Source organism: Uloborus diversus, chromosome 8, assembly GCF_026930045.1.
Source record: "Uloborus diversus isolate 005 chromosome 8, Udiv.v.3.1, whole genome shotgun sequence".
Taxonomy (NCBI): domain Eukaryota; kingdom Metazoa; phylum Arthropoda; class Arachnida; order Araneae; family Uloboridae; genus Uloborus; species Uloborus diversus.
The window spans coordinates 15,546,723-15,570,486 of record NC_072738.1 but is presented as its reverse complement, the minus strand read 5'-3'; the positions used below and the strand labels follow the sequence as shown (position 1 = coordinate 15,570,486).

The following is a 23,764-nucleotide window of genomic DNA, read 5'->3' as shown; positions in this document are numbered from 1 at the left end:
CTAGAAAAAACTTTGAATTTTCTATGTGTGATTTAACCCACGAGTTTTTCCTTAAAACGAGGTCGGTCTCCAAAGTCGTTTTTTTTTCCCTTGAGGATTTACGGAGAACTTACCATCCTCTTGATGTTCCTTTGATTTTTCAAATTACCATGACAGCGAGATTAAGTCTAGCTCGTTGTTTTAAATATTTACTCAAAGAACAAATTGTTATCGTGATGGTTGCAAATTATCTGCAGTTTGCGTTCTTTTTTTTTCTTTTTTTTTTTCACTTTTGAGGCTTAACTTAAGCACATTTTACATTAAAAAACAAAATTATTCGGTGTGAAATATCGATTTTTCAATTAAAACACCTATAATAACCAAATCAAACCCAGTGGCGCGACAGCCCATGGGGCTAAGGCCTACTGTGCCCATCTCAGTTTTCCTGACTAGGGACTCTGGAGTGCTCTGCAGATGATCCGGTTAGGTGGTCAGCCGAACGCGGAACCCCCGGGGTTTAGTTCCCAAGCACGCTTGATACTCATTTTATCGGCCCACTGAAGGGATGAACGGTGGAGTGTACAATTGCCCAACCCCGGAATAGAACCCGGCCCTGCGGTTCAACACCTATATAGATGAACTTAAAAGCAAAACTTCATGTAAAAGCAATATTTCCAGATTAATACAAATTGCCATCATTTAAGATTAACAAGAAAGAAAAAATACCTTAATAGGAGACGCGGTAAATATAATACTTATAATCAGTGTAGGGGTGCAAATATGGCATAATACCAGATTTTTATTACCGCATCTTAGTGACCATTTGAGGCAGTGAGAAGAAAAGGGATGCAAGTGGACATATTCAAGTTTACGGTAAAACGCGTTTAAAGATTAGCCCCTAGGTAGGTTTCAATGGTTTTTTTTTTCTTCTAAATCATGCTGTATAGCGGCAGCTACCAGGGCTACTTACCATCTCTTGCCTCAAGACAGAGGAGAGGTTCACCTACCATGTGTACTGGTTATCTATAAATTTTTAATTTTGCAACTTACATCCCTTTGCTTCTCACTGCCTCACTTATTTTTAACTAGCTGCGTTGCCCGGCTTTGCCCGGTCTACCTTGAAAAAAAAAAAAAAACATTGCGTCAAGTGAAGTATCTTCATAACCAGGATTAAATGAAAGAAAAAAAACCATCATGCAAAATTTTCTCGCTAAACAATGACGACAGATGCTAAAATTCTTTTAAGGAATTAAAATAAAATGAGAAAGACGGATTTAAAAGGCGTAACCATGGAAACACAAAATAAAATAAGTTTAAGAATTGAAAATGAGAAAGATGAAAATAAACAATGGATTCAAAAAGCGTTACCGTGGAAACGCAAAATAAAATTGTTAAAAACTTGAATAGAGAACAGATTTTTGAGCTTCATTTAATTCACTTGTAACTTTTTTTCTAATGGAGATAGAGGGTTAAACTTTCGACCTTAGGTCGAGTTAGATCTGGAGTAAAAAAAACAGCTCTATCCAATGCTGTCAAAAAGAAAACTGTGGGACAATTCCTTAACTTTTTATTGATGGAGTTAAAGAGGAAAGTAGTGCCTAAATTTTAGCTAAGCCTAAAAAAATTCGAGCTAAAAACGTAAAAAACTCCCGCCGCAATTAAGTTAGAGCGTTGGAACAAATTGCGTAGAACGCAGAAAATTCTTCCCTTTCCAACGATATATAATATTATTATTTGCGCGTAATTTTTCACCCTCATATTCTGGAATTTATGTGAAAATTGGGCCTAAATTGGAATAAAATAAGAACTATTCATCGAATTGTTTTCGAACTGGTCTGCAAAACTTTTCAGGACTTAAAGGAACAAACTGAAAATTTCAGCAAAATCGGCCGGGTAGTTCTCGAGTTTTGCGAGTTCAAACACACAGACGCTTTTTGAAGACTTCATTTTATACTATGTAGAGATGAATATGCCTCATATTACCTAATCTAGAAAATCATTAGCCGTGCTATGACGGGTGCGGGTATTTCTTCTCCATTTCCATTCCATTAGCATTTGATTAGTCGCAACACTCACTATAAATCTGCAAAAAGGAGTCATTCAAATTGAAATGCCAAGTTAAAAAATTAGGAGCATATCGAAGGCTAAAAAGGTGCAGTAGCGTAACTATGGGGTCTAGCGCCCCTGGCAAACTAAAGAAATGGCGCCCCCCCTCCCCAGGGTCTCCCACGTGGGAAGTCATCGGAGGTCATTGTGACCTCCCAAAAAAAAATTATTATTATTTTTTGGAACATATTGATTCGACAAATAGGAGGCAGCGTTATAATTTTTTTTTCTTATTTTCCTTTTTTAGAATTGTTTTCAATGATGCCCAATGTTCCTTCTCAGTAGATCTATATATACCCCCCTCTAGCTCTTTTTCTTGCGAGATTTTTTTTAAAAAAATATAAGCATTTTTAAAATTCTACAGTTAAAAAAATATAAAAAACAGAACTCTTAATTTTTTTTTATTTTTAATCAGTGGAAATGCCGCCTCCTGGCTTCTGCGCCCCTGGTGAGAGCCACTCCTTCCAACCCCTAGTTACGCTACTGATAAGGTGCAAAACAAAATAGAAAACTGAGGCACAGGGAAGTGCGGGAGCAAGTGCTTTTGACCTCTTAGCACAGATTTAGTCGTCTTTTTCTTTGGCAGAACAGTATTTCCTACTTTATATGTGGCAGATGCGTGGTGAAAGCGAAAAAATAAAACATACAAAATCCTACAAGTTTAGAGTCAGCCTGCGGCAGCCCCTCTAACCATGGGGCTGCGGAGTCGGAAGGAAAATGGACGACTCCGACTCCAACTCGTAGATTTTGAGACGTCCGACTCCGACTTTTTCTTTTTCTTTTTCAATTTTTCCCACTCACGAGAAGGGGAAAAAACCTAAACAGCGATTAAAATATTAAATATTAGATCATTTTCGTGAAATTTTCGCGTCGTGTTTTATTGCAAACATAAGATGCATACAACGTTGGAAATTCAATTTGGAATTCCAATAATTGCGATTTTTTAAAATGAGATTACTCAAAAACTCCATTTTTTGAAAGAATGAGAAGGATTGATTTGCTCTCCTTTTAATGTTTAATAAATTAATGTTGATCGAATCGTGAGACTTGAATTTTTGAAAGCTGTAACTTTAGAAAAAGAAGCTTTTTTCCACCTCCCCCCCCCCCCACTGGTGACACCCCAAGTTTGTTCAAGAGTTTATACAAAATATAAACACTTTAGTTCTGAAAATTTCGCCCAATACATCTTAAATAACATTTCCTCTATAAAATTTCAATGAAAGTAGGGTACTATGTAGCTGGGAGAGAATGGGTACATTACGCTGGTTCAAAAATACTTGTAAATAAAATGTTTCTCCAAGATAACAGGACACCCCTCAATATTTTTAGACTTGTGGATAGTAATATACTGGAAGAATTTTAGCTTCCTATTTCAACTGAAAGAGGCTGCTCAACCCCCTCCCCGAAACTTCATCAGTATGGGGGGGGGTATGAAAAAAATACATCGTATGAAAAAATGCTACATATTATAATATAACCTAGAAATATGCATATGCATTGCAAAAAAATAATTATGTACAAAAAAAAAAAAAAAAGCTGGGTAAATTAAATGTTTCTAAATTTGTGGTGTTTTCTATGCTACGTCTAATGTTAAATTAAGGGGTCATTGAGCACCCTCTTAAAATTTAAGCAAGAAACTAAAACTTTTACCGCATAATACTATTAGCAAGTCTAAAATAAATAGGGGGTGCCCTGGACTCTAGCTGAAAAAAAGTTTTCTTGAACCACCCTAGGGTATATCAGCATCTGGAGCAAATTGTATTAAAATGCGACGGTATACAGCTTTGAAACTATACCTATATTTCTTCTATCAATTTTGAATTTAAATTTCATTGCCTGCTTTAGAATAAACCTTAATATATAGTTTTTAATGATTAATTTCTATTGAAAGTTGAAACCAAGAAATCATACCGATTTTATTTCATACCTTTTAATGAGAATCAAATTAAAAGAATAATTTTTTTATTGATCCTTTTAGATTAGTTCTTTCGTGCCAAAACTTATTTGAATTTGCCGCCCATCAGACGTTTCCACCTAGGCTGCGGGCTCCAACTTGCCCCAGGTATGCTTTTTTTTTTTTTTTTTTCGTATTTTATAACTGAAATCAAAGGAAAACTAGTATGTTGTGGCCATCACGAAACTTTCTTCTATATTTTTCCTTTTTCTGATCCCTCCCCATGCTTGACGAGGAAGCCAATATTCCTGACAAAAACAAAATTACACATGCAAAAACTTGACGACCATCCCAATGTCTGAATTATTGCAAAAGCAAAGCAAAGAGCGAAAATCGAAAGTTATTTTAAACGCCTTGCTTGAATTAATTACAAATATTTTATTTGTTAACAAACATAAGATGGCAACAGTTAAAAATTTTAAATCATTGAGATAATATTTCCGATCATTTCCATACAATTAAAATCACGAGAAATACGCAGACGACAATCTATTACGATTTATCTTTCTTATTGTTGCATTAATAAAGCTATTTTTATTCGCAAAAAAAAAAAAAAAAAAAAAATCAACACCTCTTAGAGCGATTGGCGTCAAAATTGAACCAAAGCCTGTTTACATATGGATTCACATATATTCCAAATTTCAACCAGAACGTAGCATTACTTCTTGAGATAGGGCACTCACAATGGAAAAAAAGAACGGGCGATTGCGCTACCCCCCCTTTTTAGCTGTTGACACCAAAATAAAATCAGCTCTTATACCCACTAAGGGCTACTTGTCAAAAAATTTTTGTTTGATTCCGTTTGTTATTTCTTGAGATACAGCAGACACAATTGACGACAAAAAACGTTCTATAGCTCAACCCCCGTTTGAGTTATTGACACCAAAATTGAATCAGCACCTGTTCCTGTTAATGGCGATATATGGACCAAATTTTGTTTGATTCCGCCAATTACTTCCTGAGGAATAGCAAGCACGCGTAACTCAAAAAACGTCCCATTGCTCCACCCCCCTTGGAGGAATTCGCGCCAAAAAAAATTGGGCACAAGTTCACATAGGGCCACATATGTGCACCAAATTTCGTTCGATTTCATGCGGTAGTTTTTGCTGTAGAGCGGCCACAAAAAACTGGTCACACACAGACGTGACACACACACATACACACACACATACACACACACATACATACACACACACATACACACACAGACAGACAGACATTTTCCAAAAATAGTCGAAATGGACTCAGCACACCTCAAAACGTTCGAATCCGTCAAAATTCGAAATTCGAAAATTTGCACGAATCCAATACTTTCTTCTATATATTAGATATAGAAGAAAGTAAAAAATGATTTGAAAGTGAGTACCTCCTTTAAAAAACTGCTTCTACTTACAAAATATTACGGAACAAAATCTTGCTGACAGTTGCAATTAGTTAAAGAAAGTAAAAAAAAAAATTCGAAAATTTGCACGAATCCAATACTTTCTTCTATATATTAGATATAGAAGAAAGTAAAAAATGATTTGAAAGTGAGTACCTCCTTTAAAAAACTGCTTCTACTTACAAAATATTACGGAACAAAATCTTGCTGACAGTTGCAATTAGTTAAAGAAAGTAAAAAAAAAAATTTCGAAAATTTGCACGAATCCAATACTTTCTTCTATATATTAGATATAGAAGAAAGTAAAAACAAACAAACTTGTGGGTCGGCGGAGGTAGCTAATACAGAAAGTGAAGTTCGATAAATAAAAAAAACCAGCTAGTTTGCCAATGGCAGTTTTTTTTCTTATTATGTAGGGTAATGACCCCAGTAATTGGCACTTTAAAGAGTTTACCCTTAAACTTACCTCTGTTTTCATTACTTAGAAAAAAAAATATTTACTTGCAAATATTTTTGTATCAAAGTATGCACATCTGTGCATCAATTTAGTTTACTAAAAGCAAAAATATTTGAATGGATATTTTTGTAAAAATATATGAATAAAAAATTACCAAAAATTTCCAGGAATTGGCACCTGATACCCCAGTGTATGACACCTTGTGTTCCAGTGATTGGAACATATTAATAAACTGAAAAATCACTTTATTTTTCACTTTTAGATTACATACAAATTTTATCATCATAAGAAACATAATTAGTGTTAACTTAAAGTAGGTAATTTTACACAAATTAAAGTTAAAACACACACATGGACATCGAAAGAGTATTTTAGAGAAATAAAATTAAATTTGGAGTGTTACATGGGAAAAAATATCGATATTATTGCTATTTCATCAATCAGTATACAGTTTTGATTTTACGAATTATAGCTGTTTCCACTGAAAAAAAAAAAGAACATTACCGGATGATTCTAAGGGGTCATAAAAAATGAAACGATTCTCTACAATTGCAATATCTGACTGAGGTGGCCAAACATAGTTTTTTTAATAGCTTCTCTTTAAAATTTATCAGTAGATTCTGTAGGATTCAAATCAATAGTACAGCCCATATAATATTGTTGCAGCAAAAGTATCAGAAAAGTGTCAGATCAAACTAGTGACACATTGCACAACACATTAGTGACTATTGGCACATGTGCCAATTACTGGGGACTAGCAAAACTGAAGTCCCACTAAATGGCATCCATTATTACTTCAAAAATCCAAAAAGCAACATAAATATACTTCTATCCACTTAAAGTAACACCTTTCAACTAAACAAAACTTTTGACTACTAAAATTTAAAATACATTTTAAGTCATATTTTAATGGATTGATGTACATGCTTCCCTGAAGCCAGAGAAGCAGCTTTTGCAACAAAAATGTCTGATTTGATACAAGTAACAATTGTTTCTCCTTCCTATGCACTGCTACCACTTAGTAACAAGAAAAGAAGTTATAATCTTTAAAGTAAATGTACATTCAGTTGGCATATAGCCTTCTTTTTTAAAAATTTTGGATATGAATCTTATTTTAGGACATTTTTGTTGGAAGTGCCAATCACTGGGGACTTGCCAATTACTGGGGGTGTTACCCTAGTAGTGCTTCTACCTACTGTCTGACTACGGAATGTATGGAGAGGCAAACATCGGATTTATAGATGGAAATGGACGCATCTATTAGTTTTAAGGGATGTCAGCTTTTGCAGATTTATGTTAGCCTCGAATTTAAGCTGAGTCACATTCAAGTGAGCGAAACACGCGCATGAAATTTTCACTTTTTCCCCACATTCAGATGGACTCGTCTTAACTGGACGTTTGCCAATTCCCTGCAATATGTCGTTAGAATGTAAATAAATCTAACCAATTCATAGTCAGTTTTTTTTTCAATGTAAGGAGAGTCAGTAAAATGAGAGAAAAAATGAAGCCTTGGGTGGGAGTCCTGCCTCTAAACAACTTCAGCGAGGGTTCTCTCGCAAAAGCGCGAGACTGCTTTTTGAACTTTTCATTCTATATTTATAAGCATCTACACAAATATTTTACTGGTGGTTATGCATAAAACGGCTAAGTCTTAGGTAGTTTATTTTTATTTGAAACAATTGCACACTAAACAGATTTCAACTCACTTAATTTCTTTTATAATCAATAGACCCAACTTCGGATCCAGCTGAGAACTCTCTTTCTTGAACGTATTTACTTAGCGTATTTACTTTTACTTAACGTTTTTACTTAACGTATTTAACTACGTATTTACTTTTCTCTGTTGAAAATCTTGCTGAAAGATACATTCTCAATCAAAGCAATATATGTAAAATTGAAAATAATAAGGGGAAAAAAAGGGAAAAATAGTAGAAGGATGCAAATAAATGCAATTTACTTTCAACCAAAGCATGATCGATTTTTTACAAACGCAGTACAAAAGTTAATAGTTTAAGAAGATAAATAAATTATTTTTACACAAAACGAAATAAAAGTTCGAAGGAAAATGCATTGCAGTTCTTTAATTGCATAAGCACCTGCAGTTATCTAAATACATTAATAGAAATAATTAAATAAGTTAATAAAAAATTAAAACTTCAGTATTTCTTATGAAACGAAGGAACAAGTAGCGAACACCATGTTATTTAGGAAAGAGATCTTGATTGGTGAATTTATCAGCGTTGAAATATAATTTTTCTTCTTGTTTTGAAGTTGAAAAAAAAATATATTCACGGATATAAAACTGAATGATATGTTGATGAACTTGTTCCATATTTTATCTGAATCAATAATTTGCGACCAATAAATACATGTTTTCGATTATTCTTTAACGAGTCAACAAAAAAAAAAAAAAAAAGAGGATGAAAAAGAAAAAAAAAATAGTTTTTCTTTGAAACACGTAGATCAACAGTTTTTTTTCCTTGAAGATTTTTTGATTCCATATTACTCAACTGACAAGCATCAACCTGCGATCAACCTGGGCAAGAACCATTCAACGCGGCGACCAATCGGCTTCCTTTAACGGCTCTTGCTAGATGCAACTACAGGGTATCCGGAAATTGACTGACTGTTTTCAAACAATAATAAGAGGAAAACAGTTAATGCTAAAAATAATTTTAAACAAAATCCTGTAGAAAATTCATATGGTGGACTGTAAGTTTTTTCTACCCAGAGTTGAAAATTTTAGTTTAAAAAGTTTCCAATAGATGGCGTTGAAGATAGTAAGGCTTTAAGGGAGAGAAAGATCTAAAATTACAACACACTTTTCAAAAAATATTTTTAAGCAATAAAATTACGTAACAATATTTTCAAAATGTCTACCGTCGGCTACAATCGCGTCTCGCAATCGGAAAATAATTCGGTGAGTTTCAATTCTTCAATTTTGATGAACGGCTTACTATCTGAAGCGACATCTGTTGAAAAAGTTTTGAACTAAAATTTGGAACTCATTGGGGAGGGAGGGATTTGTAGCCCATCACATGAATTTCCTGCTAGAAATTGTTTGTTATCATTAACCGTATTCGTTATAAATTTTTGAAAACACGCAGTCTATTTTAGGATACGCAGCATACTTATCAAACTGCAGCTTTAATTAAAATGTATTAACGGTGGTGCTATAAGCTGGCCTTACTATCGAAATCCAAGTATTTTCCCTCCGGATGTGAGCGATCACATTATAAACATAGTTACGGTTGAAACTACTAATTATTAACTACGTTTAGGTTTGCCACTGTGAAGCGGTTAAGACCCCAGTAGCTCCTTGTCATTCGCTTTTCTGATTGGTTCTGAATGATGACTCCGCCCATTTAGCTGGGGTTTCTCACCTTGTCCGGTTGTCAAATTTGGCACGTAAGCGCAATTTATTCATCTAGACCAGAGGCCACCAGCACTATGCTCGTAGTACGTACCATTAGGGGCCATACATTTATTACGTAAGGATGATTTTGGCAATTTTTGACTCCCCTCATCCCCTCATGTAAGGGTACGTCAGATTTTTCACCCCCCCCCTCTATTCCCACTTAAGATTCTATTTCGGTTTTTAAAAATAACGAATCTTTCATCAGTGGAATCGTTGTTAAATTCACTATTATTAAATTAAACCTTTTTGTGCAAAGAAATATTTCCTAGAATCTAGACTGAATGCTTTTTCGATATTTCTTCGTATATGATGCGACACTAATTAAAAATAAAACATGACATACATAGTGCGATTCTTTCATTATATTTTACATTAATTCATTCTTTGCAAAACAAATAAAAAACAGCTCATCCTAATATGTTTTTTACCATCCAGATGCAAATGAAATATGATCACTGCCAAACCACTTGACCGCGCGATTTTTAATATAAAATATCAACTCGGAAAATATTACGTAAGAATGGACTTGACACCCCCGAGTAAGGGTATGCAGAGATTTTTTCAACACCCCTCCCCCTCGGGACCGTTACGTAATTAATGAATGGCCCCTTACGCACGCCGATGATTTTGTGCATGCCGGCAGCTCTTTAACGGCGGTGAATGCATTTTAATTTAAAAAAAATGCTATGTGATAGTGCTCTTATTTTTACTATTAGCTACAAAAAGTGCTGTTGTAGTTACTTATGCCACTCGGGAAACCCGAGTGGCTACTCGATTGCTACGTGATTTTAAGGCAGAGGGGTACGGCTTCCGGTTAATCGAGCACCTATTTCTGGTGGAAGTCTGATTTGGCTCAGACAACACGATAGATGGCAGCACCAACATGGACAGTTCGATAATTTAGAACCAGACCAGAAGCAATCTAGCATCCCCAGAGCAGGGGCGGATTCAGGGGAGCGTCAAAGGGTCAGGTGACCCCCTGTGACAAGAATTTTACAATGATCATTTTTAAAGTTCAATTTTTTAGGTTTGAAAATAATAGTACATGGAATCAATGCTAATCTTTTTTTCCCCCTTGGATATGCAACGTATTTCTTCTCATCGCATCATAATTCGACTGGGTTCGTTCACTTGTCTACTGCTATTTTGAGTATTTTTGTGGTGACTTTTTATAAAAATTTGAGGGAATATGATCCATGGTGTCAGTTGCACCATTAGAAGTTTTTGGAGCAGGGACATCACTCATGGAGGGATGGGCAGACTTGCTTAACTGATAATTTTTTACAATGGAGATTTGTCCATTTAAACTAGACCTCCCTTACAAAAGTTTCTGGATCCGCCTCTGCCCCAGAGGTATCGTTTCACTTGGAGGACTTTGTGACCACGAGCATATTTAACATCCCCCAGTCACCCTTAATAAAGATAATGAATCTTCGACCCGCTAGGATCGAACCAGGGACCTTCTGGTCGCAAGTCCGATTAGGCCACCACGGTCCGTTACAAAAAGTAGAAATGACAGTCAGTACTGATAATATCCAAAACGAAATGCCCCCAAACAGTCTTGAAGAGTGTTTGCAACTCTTTAATATCTTCCTTTCAAGTGAATGGACACTTTTCTCTTCATGCCTTTTTCTTACTAAGAAAAATCGACAGAATTATCTACATAAAAAGGTTTTTCCAAAGTCGTTTCTTCTCCTTTTTTTTTTTTTTTCGTTTATCAGTATTTAAGAATTGCTCATTTGACCGCAATTCATGTTCCCTTGATTTTTCAAATTATAATAAGTATAGCTTGGCGTTTTAGATGTTTATACAAAAAGATCACTCTTCGTCGTCTTGGTTACAAACCGTCTGCTGCTTGCGCTCCCTTTTTTTAATGTTTACTCAAGCAAATTTTACATTTAAAACGGTTTTTTTTCGCGTAAAATCAATTTTTTGAGAGACAAAATATTTACATGGATGAACTTGAGCAGCAAAACTTTATCAATGCAATTTCCAGATTACTAATCTCCATCAATTAAGATTGATAAGAAATAAAAATACCTTGACGAAATGCGCTGTAAATATAATATTTATGATAAATGTAGGGATGCAAATTGGCCACAATAACCAAATCTTTATTACCGCACACTAATCACCACTTCTTTTTTACGGATACGCCGCACATAACTTAATCTAGAAAATCACCAGTCTTACTACAAATGGGTGCAAATTTCTTCTCCATTTCCATTCCATCTCATTTGTAGATAGAAGAAGCCCAACGAGTTTTAACCTGTCGCAATTTGTGAGTGCGAAAGATGCAATGTGATTCAAGAAGTCAAAATCTAATAGAGTAGATGTTTTTTTTCTTTTAAATTAGCTTGTTTAAAAGTTAATCAGGGCCTGATTACCCAAAAGGCTCAGGAAGCCTGAGCTTCCCCTCAGAATGAACAAGGGGCCCAAAAATTGACTTTAAAATTTCAGTTTCTGCTATTGAAAGTATTGTTAAAAGAATCTCGAAAGAAAAGAAAGACTCGCTAAATAAAAATTTTGGCAGAATTTTAAAAAGTGAGGACACAGTTCATAAGAAGTGTTAGCAAGCTATTTTCATCTGTGGAATTCACTCCAACTTTTTTCACACTTAATAAACCAATATACTTTTATCACACTCCATAAATTTTATGAAGTGGTAAATCTGAACCTACAACTAGCCACCCGTAACTGCTGCGAATGGGAGTACAAAAGTATGTAATGTACAAAAGCTCAATATGTCTGGGGGGTGGGGGGGGGGAGGTAATAAACTTTAACCGGAAGTAGGCTTGGCCGTTTTTTGGAAAGAATACATTTTGCATTTTAGTGAGTTTTGCTTCAATGTGCATAAAATTTCTAGAAAATATGTATTGAAAAGGTGAGGGGCAATGAAATGAGACTTAGCTTCAGAGGTTAATCGAGCCCTCAAGTTAATATTAGTTCTTGTTTAGTTTTTGACTTTTCAGGAAAAAGGGGGTGATTAAGCGAATCTATTTTTGCTCTATTTGCAGGTAGAAGCTGATTCTGTTCTAAAACATACCTTGACAAGTAGGACTAAGTCCGAGTAATGAGGACCAGACATGACGAAACTGAACTAGATTCCTCGTCGCTTAAATCAGTTCAAAATGAAATTGGTGAAACCGAGGAAAAGAGGAAGCGATCCCTACAAATTCTTAAAAAGAATCTTTCCGGTAAGTTAATAATATTATTATTATTATTATTATTATTATTGAGCAATCACGATTGCTTATCGCTTTCACTTGACTGTTTTTGGCGTTCCTATGATTTTATTTTCCCGCCAGCACCCTCCGCACCATCACCGTCGACCGGCTCCTCACGATGCTGCTCCTATAGCGAAAGCCGTCTCCAGGTTGCACCCATGTCCTACACGCACGCGCATACATACACAACTACACACACACACACAAACACATACACCTACACACATATGCACAAACACATACACACACAAACGCATATACACACGCATACATACAGACACCTACAAATACACACTCAAACACATATACACACGCATACATACAGACACCTACAAATACACACACAAAAACATACATACACACAACTACCCACACATTCATGCCTGCACACAGACACAAACACACATGCCTACACACACATACATATACCCCCTACACACAAACACCCATACCTCCCACACAGAAATACACATGCCTACATACACACACTCGTGATTGCGAAAAACATAATTTGAATTCAAGATGTCAAAATTCAAATTAATTTTTTTTTTCTCTCTCTGCTTTTCTCTCTTTTTTTTTACCTGAATTGTCATGAGTTTCCATTCATCCACCGATATTCACACTATCTACATGTTCTCGATGTGAAATGTTCAAATAATTTGTCTTATGTCATTTTTATAACGCCTGTTTCATGTTCATAATTAGTAAGCGTTTATTTATAGCATTGAGAATAAACTGCCCTATAAAACACTCCAAAACTCAGCCAAGGGCATGACCCTTTTGAATACTAGACAAGCGGGGGGGGGGGGGGAGCAATCTGGTGTCCCGGTTGAACATTTCAGAAATCTGGCAAGCCTACTTAGAGGGAAATTTCGAAGAAAAATTGAAGCTAAGATTAATGAGAGAATTTTTGACGGCCCTTCAAATACCCGCAATAATGAAAATCACTGTTTTTGAAAATTAAATTGCGAGGGGAGAAAAAAAAAGACCTAAGCCTTTTAGAGTATATTACAAGTATTTCTAAGTAGCAGGAAAGACAAGAACTAAAAACAGTTGGGCAAATAATTTCTACAGAAGTTCTGTAACCATTGATTAATAATATGTCTCTGAAACTTTTTCTTTTGTTCACTTCTTCCAGGACATTTTGTTTAAAAAATAAAGCTATGAACAGTGAGCAAGAGGAAACGATTCACCAAGATGTTTTTTACAATGGAACGCAGATATCAGGATCACTGGGCTGAGTTAATGCTCACCAAATGCTGCTGAACTATTACAAGACATGGTCTTTCTTTGACTTACAAAAAGCAATTGAAAATGAAGCGTTTACAGCAAAAAGCCAAAAGCATCCACTGCTTTCCAAAAAATAAGCATTGTTCAATAAAACGGGACCTATTTAACAATATTTATTGCACAGGATTTTTTTTTTTTTTTTTTTTTTTTTTTTTACCTCGAAATCAATGTGTGGTTGCTGTGCATATTTCTCCAGTGGGCTTTTATGTATATTGAAAACAAGAGCTAATAAAAAAAAATCCACTAGCATATTCGTTTTTCTCGACCCAAAATTAGTAGGAATTGACTGTTTAATACCAAGATGCAGACAAAAAGTTCTTTTTTGTTGACTAGTGTAATTGAACCTAAGAATTTCTTAAATGGTCAAAATGTAAGGTAGCGCCATCTGTTGAAAGCAAATCAAGAATGAGAAAAATAACATTTTACGTCGGGAGGAAAACTGAAAGTGGGTAGGACTTTGCATTTGAGTCCCTTAACACCAGAAAGAATCTGAAGGACTTATAATATTTTACACGCACCGACTAATTACGATTTTACTGTTTTCTTTGAAAATTTTTGGCTTTTTAAAATTCTGATTAATTTAAAATGGTTTAGAATATTTAGGGGAACGTGCGGCAAAGTGAAATAGCAAGGCAAAGGGAAATAGTAAAATATTTACTCCGCTTTTTTGCGCCAATTTTAACTATGTTGTAACATGTGCAGTCTATCACAGTCAAGAAAAATTATGTTTAAAAATCAAAGTATATCACACAAGCAATTTTCAAAAATTGATGCTCAATTTGCAATATTTTATTGAAAGTCAGAAATTATTTTGTTATTATCAAGTGATAAAGCTCTTGTTTTTAGCATTTGAAATATTAATTGGAATCTGCAAGCATTCGGTGCAGTATTTATTTAGTTGATATTTCGCTTATTTGTATTTTTAATATTTTTCACTATTAGTCAAGGGCATGCGGGGCAAAGTGGATGGGGCAAAGTGAAATTTGTTCATTTCGTTTACTCATTCAATCAATAACTAAATCACTAACACACTTATTCATTTATTAACTAATTTATTTTCATTCCTTCATTTAATAATTCTCTTATTAATGCATTCATTCACTGATTTTCTCATTTATTCGCTTTTTAATTTCTCATTTTTTTTCCCTTCATGTATTAAGAGCCATTGTCTGTAAGAATCAGGCAGTTTAAAGCATTTCTGATTGTTGACATTTTTAATTTTTTTTATTTTCACATATGTTGTTCCTTATCATAAAGGTAATGTAAATCCGAAATTTGAGCTTTGTCTGACTCACCGTTTTTGAGAAAACAATTTTTTTTTGTCTAGGGGGCGTGGCACATTTTTGCCGGTTTTTCAAATTTGCAGATTTTAATGTGATTGTTGCTTGAAGCGCCTTTATAATGACATGGATTTTTTGATTCCATATTACTATATGGTCTTGTTAGATACTGTTACAGCTGACAAATCGGTGACACTACGAGGGCGACGCCCACAAACTCCGTTTAAAAATGACCGAAAATGATTTTTTTTCTATATTCAAGGCCAATTTTCTCAAAGCGCCTTCATGATGACACCAACATTTTTAGTTCATTTTCTAGCCACACTTACATACATCAAAAATATGTATCAAAATCGGTGTCACTATAAGGGCGCCAGAAGATATTGGAACTTTTATTCAATAAATTTCACAAAAACACAAATATTTAGAATCTAATTACAACTGTCGTCCTCATAGCAGATATCTGATACTACATTAGGTTGATAACCAACATGTTTGTCTAACATTTGCACAAAAAAAAAATCGGTGTCACTCCTATTATTTTTGGAAATATAATCGTTCCAAGTTAGTACGTTATGGCGTTTTTTTTTATATTTATTTATTTAATATTTTCACACCCAGATTTTTTTTGAACATATTTATTTTTAATTTAATACAAAGAAGTGTACCTTATAACATAAACAGCTTTGGGCAGCAAGAGAGTCTTTTTCTTGAATAGAAAATGCCCGTTTTGATATAGGTACCAGGTGGATCTATTGTGCATAACATGTCTAGACTATTACACCAATACTCGTCTTGTTTTTCCGGCCAAACAAATTTGTTGATTCCAATTGTTCTTGACATGCATTTGACATAAACTTGCAAATGGTCAACTTCTACTCTTTTTCTGGGATACCATGTTTTCCCATGCTTTAGTGCTACAAAATTAGCAGTTTTCAATAAGAGATGACCGTCTTTCTGAAATTGGTATGATTTGATTCGTAATGTTTTCTTCGTTTTGGTCTATGTTATCTTCAAATTCAGATTCTGAATGTTCGCTTTCTTCAATATTCTCATTTGATGTATTGAGAATGCATTCGTTTTTTTTGTTTCTTCCATCGAAAAAAAAGGGATAGGATTTGTTTCATAGTACAATACTCTGAAGCAACGAACAGTTTTTTCCCCGTTACGAATTACATTTCTCATCTAGTGTGCAACTTGACAGGGATGTTGTTTTTTCCCAGTATTTTCACCAATCGTAAATTGCTCTTATAAATACTCCTTCTGCTTTGAAGTGAACTTGAACTGAGCTCGTAAAGATAGGGCTCATCCAATTTCATTAAATTGAACTTTTGGCAATGCAGGGATATTTATTAGTTGAAAATTTGAAGCATTTATATAAGATGTTTGTAAGAGCTTCTCTCTATACATCTTTCGTATTAAATCCATTTGCAAGTTGAGGTCAAATGTATGTCAAGAACAATTGGAATAAATAGATTTGTTTGGCCGAAAAAACAAGATGAGTATTGGTATGATAATCTAGACATATTATGCACAATACATCCGCCTGTACCTATATCAAAACGGGCATTTTCTATTCAAGAAAAAGACGCTCTTACTGCCAAAGCTATTTATGTTAAAAGATACACATTTTTGTATTAAATTAAAAATAAATATGTTCAAAAAAACTATCTGGGGGTGAAAAGATTAAATATATAAATATAAAAAAACGCCATAACGTACTAACTTCGAACGATTATATTTCCAAAAATAATAGGAGTGACACCGATTTTTTTGTGCAAATGTTAGACAAACATGTTGGTTATCAACCAAATTTAGTATCAGATCTTTGCTATGAGGGCGACAGTTGTAGTTAGATTTTAAATATTTGTGTTTTTGTGAAATTTATCGAATAAAAGTTCCAATATCTTCTGGCGCCCTTATAGTGACACCGATTTTGATACATATTTTTGATGTATGTAAGTGTGGCTAGAAAATGATCTAAAAATGTTGGTGTCATCATGAAGGCGCTTTGAGAAAATTGGCCTTGAATATAGAAAAAAATTCATTTTTGGTCATTTTTAAACGGAGTTTGTGGGCGTCGCCCTCATAGTGTCACCGATTTGACAGCTGTAACAGTATCTAACAAGACCATATATTAATATGGAATTAAAAAATCCATGTCATTATAAGGGCGCTTCAAGCAACAAGCACATTAAAATCTGCAAATTTGAAAAATCAGCAAAAATAGGCCACGCCCCCTAAACAAAAAAAATTGTTTTCTCAAAAACCGTGAGTCAGACAAAGCTCAAATTTCGGAATTACATTACATTCATGATAAGAAACAACCTATGTGAAAATAAAGAAAATTAAAAATCCCAACAATCACAACCTGCCTGATCCTTACAGACAATGGCTCTTAAGTAGCTTATTAATATTTTTATCAGTTTATTGTTTTATTATATTTTCATTTTTCAAGAATCATTTTATTTGCTCATTAATTTGTTCAAAAATATAATAAAACAATAAACTGATAAAAATATTAATAAGCTACTTAATACATGAAGGAAAAAAGAAATTTTTCACAATCGAATAAAAAATCTTTCATCCGTAAAATATTTTATTTTTCCTTTTGCCCCCATGAGAACAAAAAAATTTAAATTTCCTTTTTTTTTTTTTTTTTCAAGGAACAATTTTACTGCCAAAAAAAAAAATAATGATTTAATGCAAGTTTTATTAAAAATACAATGCATGTAATTATGTACTGCAATTTTCAAAACAAATTTCTAGTTTGCTCGTTTTGAAAAAGCTCAGTCATCTTAACTATTTCACTTTGTCCCACATTCCCCTACTTGTTAATTTTAAGTATTAATTTTGTGACTGTTCGGAGCAGGAAGTCGGCAGTGGTTTTTGGTGTTGCACTGGGGGTCCTTCGGCTTCATGATTTGTTAACTCGTGTCGGGAAAGTCCAATTTGTCTTGGGTGTCCGGGGCTTGGATCTTTCAGTGCAGGCTGGAGCATTGACGGTGTGAGCACCTACGCAAAAAGCACAGCAGGCAGGGGTGATCTTGTCCTTAGTACATTCGTAGGTCCTGTGTTCCTGGGCGCATTTGAGGCATCTGGGGGTTTTATGGTACTTGGTCACCGTATAACCGAAGCGCTGGCAGCGGTAGCACTGCATGTCCATGGTCTTTGGGCTGAGGCATTTAACTGATATTCGGAGGTAGCCGATGTTGCTGACGGCAAAGATATCCTCGGCCTTGTCGTCCTTGGTGATTAAGGCGATGTAGGGCGGGAGGGGTTACCTCTCAAGACCAGATTTCATCTGGACAACTTTGGAGACATCAAACCCGTAGCCTTTGAAGTCTTGGAGAATTTCGTCTGGGGGAAAGGTAACGGGCAGTCCCCGGATGACGACCTTAAGCGGGATTTTGCTCGGGAGAATCCGGCTGTGGAATTGGTGGTGGTGGTGGTCCTGGATGTACTTTTCTATGAGGTCGACATCTTCTTCCATGGAAGAGGAGACTTTGAGATTGTCGCCGAGGATCTTTCCTTGTATTTTTCCGGCACTTATCGTGGAGAGGAGTTCCAGTAGCTTTACAGGTTCGGCAGCGTCGGCGACCGTAATGGGAGAGGGGGGGGGGGCGTTTCTTTCCCATACTTGGATTGGCAGGATGAGACTGACTGCCAGAATCCGCAGTTCCTTGTTCTTTACTAGGTGAGCACTGAATGGTGCTAACTTCGTCGTCAGGTGTGAGGGAGATGAATTTGTTTTGGGAGAGGAATGGCAGGATGAATGGGGAAAGGTGCTTTGTTGTCCGTCTGGTCATCGTTTTCGTCCATGGAGGAGTCGGAGTCAGCATCGGGCTTTGCTGGAAACAGTCGGAAGATTTTACCACCAGTTTCCTTGTAGAATAGCCCTATATCGTGGAAAAGTTGTTTTTCAGTTTGGGTCCAAGTAGTCCTGTTTGTAAAAAGCTTCAGCGAGTCCATGAGCTGCCCTAGGTACGTGAGAATGCCCGAAAGGGTAGGTTCGTCGTAGGAATCTTCGGACTTAGTTTAGACTGCGTCGATTTTGAGATCACATTGTTTTATGATGCCCTGAAAAGAGAGTCTAGTTCGTTTCGTCCGAGATGGGTGAGACTTGTTTAGTGGAAGAATCAAAGACGCGTCCGACCAGGTAATTCTTTTTGCGTGATTTATGTGTTATGGCCAGTCAGAAATTTTCGTTTTATATTTATTTATCTATCAAAAAATAAAAAACTGGCAGCGTACAAAATTTATATTCTGCCAGCGGTGAAGCAGGAAATTTGCATTTCGGAAACTGCGCATTCGGACAAGCTAAAAAAAAAAAAAAAATTAATTTGAATTTTACATCTTGAATTCAAATTATGTTTTTCGCAATCACGAGTGTGTGTATGTAGGCGTGTGTGTTTGTGTGTGGGGGGTATGTGTGTTTGTGTGTAGGGGTATGTGTATGTGTGTGTAGGCATGTGTGTAGGTGTCTGTATGTATGCGTGTGTGTATGTGTTTGTATGTGTGTGTAATGTAAGTTGGTGCATCTGGCATCATCCGATGAAGGGTCTTATCGGGGACTCTGGGTTCGAGACTAGGGGGGGTTTTGTTTATGTAGAATTGCTGTAAGCTGAATGTATCGTGTGCTTGTGTTGTCCAGTGTAATAAACGTATTTAAAGCACTTGTGAGTAACATTACATGGTGGCAGCGTTTTTAAACAACAATGTATCAAATACCTGCGTCTGAACAATTCTCTTTTCGTCCTGACGACTGGCAAAAATGGATAGACTGATTTGAGCGGTTTCGATCGGCGTCAGGCCTAACGACGAAAGACGAAGTAGAACAGGTAAACAGTTTGGTTCATCTAATGGGCTCGCAAGCTGAAGATATTTTGTTATCGTTTCAAATAAGCAAAGAAAATATCAAAAAGTATGATGTTGTAAGAGAGAAATTTCAATCTTATTTTATTCCTACACGTAATGTAATATACGAAAGATATAAGTTCTATACGAGAACACAAGATGAAGGTGAATCTGTAGAACAGTTTATCACATCGTTGTATGCATTAGTATCCTCATGTGAATTTCCTGCTAGTTTTCAGGAAGAAATGATTAGGGATAGAATTGTCTGCGGTATTCGCGATAAGAAAGTTTCTGAAAATTTACAACTAGATACAAAGCTTACTCTAGAAAAAGGAATTACGACAGCCCGCCAAGCGGAGATATTTAAGAATCAACAACACATTCTGAGTGATAATTCTACATCGTTTAAAGTGGCTAACAGAGTTGCTGTACCACAGAATAAGAAATATAAGCATAACACTCAATTTAAGAACTCGAAAGCTGCCGATTCGTCTAATTCAGAAACGAAAACAAATGCATGTTTCTGGTGTGGTAAACCAAATAAACATACCAAATTAGACTGTCCGGCTCGCAAAGCTATCTGTAACCGTTGCAAAAAAGTAGGACACTATGCCGAAGTGTGTAAGGCAAGATTACGTGTAAATGAAATTGAAAAAACACAGTCGGAGAGTTCGAATTTTATAGGTCACATAATGGACACTAACAATAAACACAATCATCCAGGAAAACGCTGGAATGCTAAAATATTTCTGGAAAATACACCGTTGGAGTTCAAAATTGATACGGGGACAGATGTGACGGTGGTTCCCAAAACTGTTTATGAAGAAAAATTACAATATATAAGATTAGAAAGTTCAAATAAAATTATCTGTGGTCCCGATGGGGAGAATTTGAACTTGGCTGGGGATAATTCATGTTAAACTAAAGAACAAGGAATTTTAGTTATGAAGATGAGGTGTATATAGTCAATAATTTGCAACATCCATTGTTAAGTTGTATAGCAAGTGAAAATCTAAATCTCATTCAACGAATTTTTGAACTGAAGTCAAAATTAGATCCCCTGCATGAATTTCCTAAACTATTTCAAGTAATTGGGAAAGTTGAAAAGCCATACCGTATAAAGCTAAGGGATGATGCTAAGCCTTATGCAGTTTCGGGTACCAACGGCGAGTTCCAGTAGCTCTGGAGGGGTAAATTGAAAAAGCTATTAGATGAGATGACAAAAAATGAAATTATAGAACCAGTTGACGAAGCCACGGAATGGTGTGCGCCGATGGTTATTGTTCCGAAAAAAATCAGGTGATATAAGAATTTGTGTCGATTTATCTGTCTTGAATGGGAAACATTGAAAGAGAATATTTTCCCATGCCATCAGTCGACTATAGTTTGAGTCAGTTTAGTAATGCTAAAGTGTTCAGTATCATAGATGCTAATGCAGGTTTTTGGCAAGTAAGCTTAGATCCAGATTCCGCAAAATTAACTACTTTTATTACACCATTTGGAAGATTTAAGTTCAAGCGTTTGCCCTTTGGAATTAAATCAGCTCCCCGAAGTGTTCCAAAAAAGAATTCGTGAAATGATTCAAGAAGGTCCTGGTGTAGTTGGTCTCATGGATGAATTTGTAACTTTTGGTGCGACCGAAGAGGAGCATAATCAACGACTACGTGAAGTTCTTTCGAAACTCCAAGCTGCGGGGTGGACTTTAAATGCTGAAAAATGCCAGTTCGCAAGAGAATCTATTACTTTTCTTGGACATGTTATCTCGGGAAAGGGTATCAAACCTGATTCAGGAAAAACAGAAGCTATTTCTAGAATTCCAACACCCAAGAAACGTGACGGAATTAAGAAGATTCTTAGGGATGGCAGGATTTCTGAATAAATTTATACCAAAGTTTGCAGATGTTGCGAAACCTCTTTACGAGTTGTTAAAGAATGATGTAGCATGGATTTGGGGGCACCCTCAAATAACGGCATTCGAAGAAATTAAATAGAAACTGTGTCAAACTCCTGAATTGGCTTTGTATGATCCAACGAAAGAGATATTCATTTCAGCAGATGGCATCGTCCTACGGTCTTGGTTCAGTTCTTTGTCAGAAAGACAATGGTAAATTTACGTCCAGTTTTCGACGCATCTAGAAACATTGTCAGACACAGAGAAGAGATATGCGCAGATAGAAAAAGAAGCATTGGCTATCGTGTGGGCCTGTGAAAGATTCCTTGATTTCATCGTGGGGATGGAAGTTCACATCGAAGGCAGATCATAAGCCTCTTGTGCCCATTATGATGTCTAAACCATTAGGTAATTTAACTCCTAGGCTCCAGCGTATGAAGTTACGAATGATGCGGTACTCTTATACCATCAAGTACACTCCAGGGAAAAAACTCAATCATTGCAGATACCTTGTCTCGGAGTCCCTTACCAGAAAAAAGGAAAGGAAGAATTAAGTGAAGAAATAACTGCTTATGTGCAAATGGTTGTTGAACATTTTCCATCATCAGATGCCAGATTTGGCAGAAAATATGGTTTTTACAGAAAGATGATCCGGTCTGCAAGCTCCTGATTAAATTTTCTAAAGATGGTTGGCCTGACAATAATGAAGTACCTGAAGAATGTCTAAAATACTGGGCATATCGTCATTCAATCTCTGTTCAAAATGATTTGCTAATGAAAGATTCTAGAATTATTATACCTTCAAAACTGCGAGAAGAAATTCTAAATAGGATACACGATGGTCATCTTGGAATAACAAAATGCAGAGCCAGAGCTCACGAGTCTGTTTGGTGGCCAGGTTTATCAACAGAAATTCAGAATCTCGTCTCAAAATGTCACAAGTGTATTCCAACATCAAAGATATTTCAAAGAAACCCCTGCTTCCATTAGCATTTCCAAATAGACCTTGGCAAACGGTTGGAGCTGATCTTCTCAAAGTAAGTGGTAATTGGTATTATGGCAGATTACTACTCCAGATATATTGAAGTGGCAAAGTTAGAGAGGCCTTTCTTCTGAAGCAGTCATTAACCACATGAAGTCCATATTTGCACGCCACGGGATTCCAGAAGTAGTGAGAAGTGATAATGGCCCTCAGTTTTCCCAAGCAATAATAGATTCTAAGTATCGGAAATTCGCCAATCAATACAAGTTTTTCCATTGTAACATCTAGTCCCAAGCATGCTCAAAGTAATGGTTTCATTGAATCTATGGTAAAAAAAACTTCACGCTGCACTTCGTAAAAGCTGAAAAAGAGGATCCTTATCTTATGCTGCTTCACTAAGAGCCACGGCACTCGAAAATGGGCATAGTCCAGCTGAGCTTCTAATGGGAAGATGTTTGAGGACACCGATTCCTACACTAAGCGTGAAGCTTAAACCCAGAGCATTGGATGAGGAATCCTTACTTAAAAAAGAAGAAAGAATTTCGAAGCAGAAATTTTACTTCGATCGACAACATCAAGTTAGACAACTTCCACAACTGAACATAGGCGAACAAGTGCGGGTGTCTGACATGCGGACATACGGGAAGGTAAAAGCGGCTCACCAGGCTCCCAGATCATATATTATCGAGACTCCGCGAGGGGTTCTTCGAAGGAACCGCAGGTACCTCCATCCCTCACCGCTGCCAAAATCGTTCTCCTGGGATAGTGAAGACTCCCCTATGAAGGAGGACAGTGCTCCTGACTCTACAGTGGGGTATGGCAGCTCCCGGGAAGAAGATTCCACCAGTAATCCAGTGGACATTACCCATTCTCCTAGTGGCGTTCCTGACATTATACCATATAAGACTCGGAGCGGTAGGACTGTTCATGCGCCGTCCAGAC

General features: G+C 36.0%; 1 protein-coding gene across 2 annotated transcripts in view; it reads left to right on the top strand.

Annotated features, from left to right (window-relative positions):
* LOC129227437 (alpha-tocopherol transfer protein-like) overlaps positions 1–23,764 on the top strand; it is a 61,074-nt gene that overhangs the window by 19,196 nt on the left and 18,114 nt on the right. The window contains exons 2-3 of one of the 2 annotated variants that reach the window (XM_054861995.1): positions 4,064–4,147; positions 12,313–12,492. In XM_054861995.1, the coding sequence (XP_054717970.1) occupies positions 12,369–12,492 (124 nt within the window). In that variant the 5' untranslated portion in view covers positions 4,064–4,147; positions 12,313–12,368. The remainder of the gene's footprint in view (positions 1–4,063; positions 4,148–12,312; positions 12,493–23,764) is intronic. The other variant, XM_054861996.1, reaches the window with a different exon arrangement.